The sequence below is a fragment of the Syngnathus typhle genome, linkage group LG2, assembly GCF_033458585.1.
Source record: "Syngnathus typhle isolate RoL2023-S1 ecotype Sweden linkage group LG2, RoL_Styp_1.0, whole genome shotgun sequence".
Taxonomy (NCBI): Eukaryota; Metazoa; Chordata; class Actinopteri; order Syngnathiformes; family Syngnathidae; genus Syngnathus; species Syngnathus typhle.
In genome coordinates, this window is record NC_083739.1 from 3,286,225 (window position 1) to 3,292,880 (window position 6,656).

At 44.0% G+C, this 6,656-nt stretch overlaps 2 protein-coding genes across 5 annotated transcripts; both read left to right on the forward strand.

Moving 5' to 3' along the window:
- Positions 1 to 566: 566 nt before the first annotated feature.
- LOC133167769 (zinc finger protein 513-like) lies at positions 567 to 5,237 on the forward strand. 4 transcript variants are annotated; one of them, XM_061298702.1, is made up of 7 exons: positions 567 to 719; positions 900 to 1,148; positions 2,367 to 2,489; positions 2,565 to 2,645; positions 2,725 to 3,228; positions 3,310 to 3,476; positions 4,175 to 5,237. In XM_061298702.1, exons 2-7 carry the CDS (start codon positions 1,109 to 1,111, stop codon positions 4,763 to 4,765), a joined length of 1,506 nt encoding a protein of 501 aa, XP_061154686.1. In that variant the 5' UTR covers positions 567 to 719; positions 900 to 1,108; the 3' UTR covers positions 4,766 to 5,237. The 4 variants fall into 4 exon arrangements, with proteins under 4 accessions (XP_061154686.1, XP_061154694.1, XP_061154702.1 ...); XM_061298710.1 differs by having other exon boundaries at positions 614 to 719; positions 943 to 1,148; XM_061298718.1 differs by lacking the exon at positions 567 to 719 and having other exon boundaries at positions 736 to 1,148.
- A 107-nt stretch (positions 5,238 to 5,344) lies between these two features.
- Positions 5,345 to 6,618, forward strand: plaat1l (phospholipase A and acyltransferase 1-like). Its single transcript, XM_061298739.1, has 5 exons — positions 5,345 to 5,491; positions 5,558 to 5,696; positions 5,972 to 6,060; positions 6,134 to 6,298; positions 6,404 to 6,618. The coding sequence occupies exons 1-5, from the start codon at positions 5,483 to 5,485 to the stop codon at positions 6,467 to 6,469; spliced, it is 468 nt and encodes a 155-aa protein (XP_061154723.1). The 5' UTR covers positions 5,345 to 5,482; the 3' UTR covers positions 6,470 to 6,618.
- The last annotated feature ends 38 nt before the right edge of the window (positions 6,619 to 6,656 follow it).

Sequence of the window (6,656 nt, forward strand, 5' to 3'; positions counted from 1 at the left end):
GCTCAAATTCTGCTTCGAGACTTAAATGCTGGCGTCAGTGCAGCAAGATCACATTCGAGAGATTAAAGTCTTACAAAACGTTTGTAAATATATGACGCATGAGGCTGGGATACGTGGTCAGAAATGAGAGCAATGGCGGAGGAAGAGGATGAAGGAGTGTGTGAGAAAACACATCGACTAACAATCATCGTAAAAGTGACAGCGAGGAAAATATGGAAGTGAAAAGGGAAGTTTTTATTTCAGAGTGAAAAGGGGAGGGGGGGGGAGAATGATCATGGAAGAGTTAAGCAAAGCCAGTTGGAGATGATAGTGAAGGAAACCATGAAGAAAGGAAAGAGGATAAAGATGGAAAACGATCGATTATGGAGAAGAGGCCTATTCACTTTCCAATGTTCTTTTACCTTTGTTTGCATTATGATACTGCCTCTCAGTGGCCAAGGCGGGGATACCAGCATCACAATACATCTAGAAAATTCCTTATTAAAAAGACAAAGGCAACATTTGATCGTTGTTTGTTGACCTTTCCGTCCATTTAAGATAGAAAAGTGTTTTTAATAACAGGAACGATTCAACCCGTACCATTGTTTACTAAATGAGGACGCACAGACTACAAGACCCACAATCCACTACGCCACTTTTCTCTGACGTCATCGCACCGGGTGGTCAACTGCGCGGCTTGTGCGCGCTTTTGGAGCAGCAAGAGTGCAACATTGTTCCAGGTTTGTCACTTTTCATTCAGTATTGACAACTTATGGAACTTGTGGTGTGTGTTTAGCAAAATGGTTTATTTTGGAGAAAGTATTAAGAGAACAAGCCCAAGTGCGCTCAGTGATATATTTATTTGGCACCTTGTGTTGATGAGTGACAAGTAGTTACGCTCGTGACGTGTTTTTGCACAGCTCGGTTCTTGCTGACAATGATTTGTTCGTCGATCCTTTGGAGGAAAAGGAAGGAGGTGACGACAATGATGACGATGGTGGCGCACACTTCGCGGGCAGCCAGGCAGGAGAATTGACCGTCCGACCCAACGGAGCCGAAGCCCTGGCCGGAGTAGTTTACCTGTCAAGCCGAATTTTCCGCAAAGGATCCCCGCGGCGAGGAGGCAAAAATGCCGCGGAGGAAACAGTCTAATCCGCAGCCCGTTAAATGTGAGTTTTTTTCTTCTTTTGTGTCGTTGTCAAGCATGAAAACTAAATAAGATTTAGCGGTCCTTGTCTCTTTATTGAAAAATTAAATATTTTATTGTAAACGGTATTATTTAGGGAACAGGAACTGGTCGGACTGGTCCAACTTATTTGTTGATTTAGCTTGTTCTTCCTCCTCTTTGTGTCTTATCGCATCCTGACCTGAACGTTGTCTGTCCTCCACACTTCTTCCTGTTTCCACTTCCGTACCTGAACCCCCCCCCCCCCCCCTTTGTTTTTTCTTCATCACTTCCTATTTGACTTTGGCTCTTTTTGCTTGCATGCTATATGTAATATTTGGATTATTTTAGCAGAAGAAACTTTGGCTGAATGTTTCTCTAAGCTGAAAAAGTGTTTCCTCCTTTGACTTGTCCTCTTCTTCACTTATCACGTCCTCACTGGGTTTTCTCCGTTGCATTATCTCATACTTCCCGTTTCACAAAATTATACTGATAAGGCAAGTCAGTTTTATGAATATATCACCAGATGGCAACAGAACTTTTTCTTTGTAGTCAGTGAGCAGGTCAAGAAGCAAACCATCATAGCCCCCACATGAATAAGTGTAACAGATGCAGACTACCGTAATTTTTGGACTATAAATCGCGGTTTTTTTTTCATAGTTTGGGGGGGGGGGGCGACTTATACTCAGGAGCGACTTATATACATATATATGGGTTTTTTTCTTCACTTTTTTGGGCATTTTATGGCTGAACTACCAGTTTTGCTGCAATTCACAATTTGACAGCGTCACACCATCACAATCAAAGATGCACTTGAGCTTTCACTCGCACAACAAATACATTTTAAGCTTGAGTGAGACACAATCCGCCGTCACCTCCCCGCCAAGCTGTACAAACACACATATCTGTATAAACATGAGTCTCGAATAGGGATGTTCGATATTTTTTTTTGCAGACCAATGGCAGGACGAGTATTCGATGATTGAGTAATCACCGATACTAAGTACCGATACTTCTAGTCGTTTTGATACGTACAATTTCCTCCAAATAACTGACAGATCATTTTAAACACAGACACATATATCCAAATTTTGCTTAATGGCAATTTTCTATTGCTCTAATTTCAACTTTCTAGTGACTGATCGTAAAATGGCCACAAGATTATCGGCCGCTGTCGCGAGTACCGATACCTTGTTTTGATACTCGTACGTTTTGTTCCCAGTGGAGTTGGAAGATGGCGGCGTGGCAGGCAACACGGGTTGTCTGCTTCTGGACGATGACATCCGGCCGAGTGGAGACTTGGGCTTTGGCAAGTCTGAAATTTTGCCTTTGGATGCCGATTCCGGTCAGTCACACGGATTGTTAAAACCCGGAGTTCAAGTGTGAGATATGACTCTATTTTCTCTATGTGTGGAGGAAGATCTTTCAGGACAGTTCCTCTCATGTAAAGGTTGTGGTCAACTTCTTTGTGACACGCCACTGGGAGCAGCGTTTGATCATGGTAACGTCACTTCTTCCCTTGCGAAAAAAAAAGTTATTCACTGACATGTTTTTCTTTCAAATTATTCACCGCCCTGCAGGACTAGACTGTGGTCTTAAGTCGGACCTCTACTGTCTCACCTGCGAAAGCGATTTCCAGGGTGCGGCCTCCATCAAATCCAGGCAGGCGGCGGACGCCAAGATGGCCGACGGATCCTTGGTCGTTACGTCGGACAGGAAGAAAAGAAGTCAAATGGGCGCGACTGGGGAGCTTCCTCCTAAAGTCTACTCCTGCTCACTGTGCACCTTCACGTCCCGTTACTCCAATCACCTGAAACGGCACATGCACATCCACGCCGGAGAGAAACCCTACCGCTGCCCCGTTTGCCCCTACGCTTCCACGCAGCTCGTCAACCTGAAGCGCCACGCGCGCACGCACACGGGAGAAAAGCCGTACCGCTGCCATCAGTGCAGTCACGCCTGCAGTTCCCTCGGCAACCTGCGCCGGCACCAACGCATGCACGAGATGGATCGGCGGCCGAGGAGGGGGAAGGAGACGACGACGAGAGCCAGTGGGAGAAAAGTCAAGGGGAAAAGCGAAAAAGGTCGAAAACGGTCACCGGCGTTGTTGTCAGAATTGGAAAGCGGTTAGCGCATCCGACAATTCCTTCTCGTCTTTGTTCCAGCCGTCTCCAACCGGATGCGGCAAGTTTCTCAGGAGTCGGCTTACCTGCAGGCGCAGGACAGGCTGAGCTCGCCCGCCGGCTCGTCGCCTGTCCTGCTGTTCCCGCTGTGCTGCCGGCGGTGCGGCCTCACGCTGGACGCCATCGACATGGAGGACAGCGATATGCAAGTGTGTTCTCTTTTCTTTTTCTTTTAATTGTGCTTGCGGTTTTATGTGTGTACGGCGACCTTGAGTGCGTTGAAAGGTGCCTTATAAATAAAATGTATTATTATTATTATTATTATTATTCTATTATTTTATTATTCTATTATTCTATTATTATTATATTATTATTATTATTATTATTATTTCAAATACACATTTAGAAACAAATCTTGATAAAAACACACCACATTTTAATCAGCTGGGTTTTTGTGTCTGAAATGATTTTTGGTGTTTAAAACATTTTTTTTCTGACGCATCAGGTTTTTAAGATTTATTTTCCTTTGACTGATGAAAGCTTCCACAATTCAAATTCGACCATGACTTGTAATTTATAGCTATGATGTGTCAGAAAAATGATCCACCTGTTGTTGAACCTGAGCCTTAATCACAAAATATAAGTAAATATATATAATATAAATATACAATATCACTGTATTCCATTTTATTATTCTTATTATTATTTTTATTATTATTATTATTATTATTATATGCTTGAGAAAAAACTGGGCAGATTTGGAATCAGCACAAAAAAAAAATCCATTGAGAAAAGTTTACTTACAATCTGTGATTTAAAAATAAATTGAAAAATGTGTTGACCAGTGAAATCATCAACAAGTCAACGTAAAAAAAGTCAATTGTTTCAACCCTTCTTTTGTTTTTAGGTGTGTCATCGTTGCTCGTTGGACCCGCTGGTCAAAGATGGCGTTGATTGTTCAAGAAGTCAGTTTGGGCCTCTGGAGTCGCACCAGGGTGGCAACCAGCCCTACCGCTGCCCTCTGTGTCCCTTTCTATCGCACTACCCCCACCACCTGGCCCGCCACGCCCACATCCACGCCGCGGAGAAACCTCACCGCTGTCCGCAGTGCTCCTACACTTCCTCCCACCTGGACAACCTCAAGCGCCACCTGCGCGTGCACACGGGCGAGAAGCCCTACCAATGCCCGTCGTGCAGCTACGCCTGCGGCAACCTGGCCAACCTGCGGCGCCACGAGCGCATCCACTCGGGCGCCAAGCCTTTCCACTGTGACATTTGCGGCTACTCGTGCAACCAGAGCATGAACTTGAAGAGACACATGTTGCGACACACCGGCGAGAAGCCGTACGCCTGCGCCGAGTGTGACTACACCACGGGACATTTGGACAATTACAAACGACATCAGAGGAAACATGGCGCGGACAACTGGGACCGGCCGGGGGCCCAACATGACCTCGGCTGGGCCGAAGAACACCAGGAGAACCAAGGGCGCGATTAATATCGGCTTTCCAGAGATGGTGATTTTGAAAATTGCCGGTTAAGACTAGATTTCAATGAATCTTAACTTCTCTCACTCCATCTCAGGGAACGTCTCAACTCTGACGCCTTGGCACTGACAGACTAAGGACTGTAAAGTTGATATCAATTAGCACTGCTTCTCAATTGAGTATTTTTGGTGCGATTGTTTCTACCGTAATTTTCGGACTATAAGTCGCGGTTTTTTCCATAGTTTGGGTGGGGGGGGGGGCGACTTATACTCAGGTATACTATACTGAGTATGAGTATACTGAGTACTGAGTACAGGTATGTATACTTTTTTGGGCATTTTATGGCTGGTGCGACTTATACTCCGGTGCGATTTATAGTCCGAAAATTACGGTAGTTTGAAATTTTGGCAGCATTGATGTCTGGATTACTGTTGACTTTTGAAACATTCTGATGTCATCTCCCAAATAAAATAGTGAATAAGATGCTCGTTGGATTTTGTGCCGAGCTACATATATCTACTATGAATGAAGAAGAGTTGAGTTCCTCTTTCACCCCATGAGCAGGAAACAGATGCTTCACGGGTTGTATGCAGTGAAGAGGACTCAGCCATGGGTGACCCTGAGAAACACCCAGAACACCCACATAAACAAATGTTGGCCTAGCTATTGTTGCCATGTTGGGGCATTGCCACTTCAGCCAGGACCAGTGACACTGACAGCTTTAAATCATGGGCCAGGTGAGTAATGAACCTCACCGTCTATCCTTTCATCGACCAAAATGTTTTGCTCTCTCGTCCGTGCAGTCTTTGGCGAAACATGACGCAGCCCAGCTGTTCCCTGGAGACATCGTGGAGTATCCGAGGAACAGGTACTTCTCCCATTTTGCCATCTACTATGGGGAGAGGGATGGCGTCCGCTACGTGGCTCACCTGACATCTCGAGGTAGAGTGCATAGAAAAAGTACACACCCCTGTTCAATTGCCAAAATCAACCAAAACTAGTCAATCCGGTGCATTCTTAGAATTCCCCATTGTGCTAAAACATTTTAAAAAACAATGGAGTTTAAAAAAAAAATGTTTTAAAATGATTAACCTTTATTATTTTTTTTAGCTCACAAAAAATATTTGATTTGAAAAGGGGTGTGTTGCCTTATGTCCACTGTACGTTTGTCTTTCAATTTCAAATGGTCTTTTTTTAAGAATTTCATACGTTCACAGATTCGGACGCCAAGATCCCCCTTTATGGCCGAGCGCTACGTTCAGAAGTGAAATTAGATCCGATTGAGTTGCTGGGGAAGAAGTACAAGGTGATACGCACCGCCAAGTGGTTTGTGAACGCGGTTTAAAAATGCAAATGAAAAAAATCTTTTTGGTGTTTAGGTGAACAACATGCTTGACGGTTGCTACCCGGCCAGAGATTTCTACAATGTCGTGAAGCGGGCTATTGATGACATGATGGGACAAGAAGTGACCTTTGACATTTTGTTCCACAACAGTGAACACCAGGCGACACTTTTTAGATACGGAGTGAAAAAGTCAGAGCAGGTCAATTAAGCGATCAATACTTTGATAATGCCAATCAAATTTGAGCTACTGTGTGAGGCAGCAAATGCTAATGTAAAAAAAAAATGCTATGTGTGTGTGTTCCAGATTGAGAAAATCTACAAGTACATCATGCCGGCTTGGGAGAAGCTGTTTGAGGAGAAGAAGCTGTGAAAATGTTTGCGATGTAGTTTTTCCATCTCATCTATATTAACAAGATTAGAAATTTAGCAATCACAAAGAAGGCAAATTCATCTGAGCATCTTGATTACTACTTTTAAAATCAATAAATGTATTGTGTATTTTTTGGCACTCCCCCAAAAGTATTTTGTGTCGTGTAAATTGAATAATTTGATTCCTC

Bases quoted from the DNA above. Each gene is read 5' to 3' on its own strand.
- plaat1l (XM_061298739.1), top strand. The intron at 6,061-6,133 runs GTGATACGCACC...TTTGGTGTTTAG, and splicing joins TGCTGGGGAAGAAGTACAAG to GTGAACAACATGCTTGACGG. The intron at 6,299-6,403 runs GTCAATTAAGCG...TGTGTGTTCCAG, and splicing joins GAGTGAAAAAGTCAGAGCAG to ATTGAGAAAATCTACAAGTA.
- LOC133167769 (XM_061298702.1), top strand. From the start codon at position 1,109: ATGCCGCGGAGGAAACAGTCTAATCCGCAGCCCGTTAAAT. The intron at 1,149-2,366 runs GTGAGTTTTTTT...TTTTGTTCCCAG, and splicing joins TAATCCGCAGCCCGTTAAAT to TGGAGTTGGAAGATGGCGGC. The intron at 3,229-3,309 runs GTCGAAAACGGT...TCTTTGTTCCAG, and splicing joins CAAGGGGAAAAGCGAAAAAG to CCGTCTCCAACCGGATGCGG.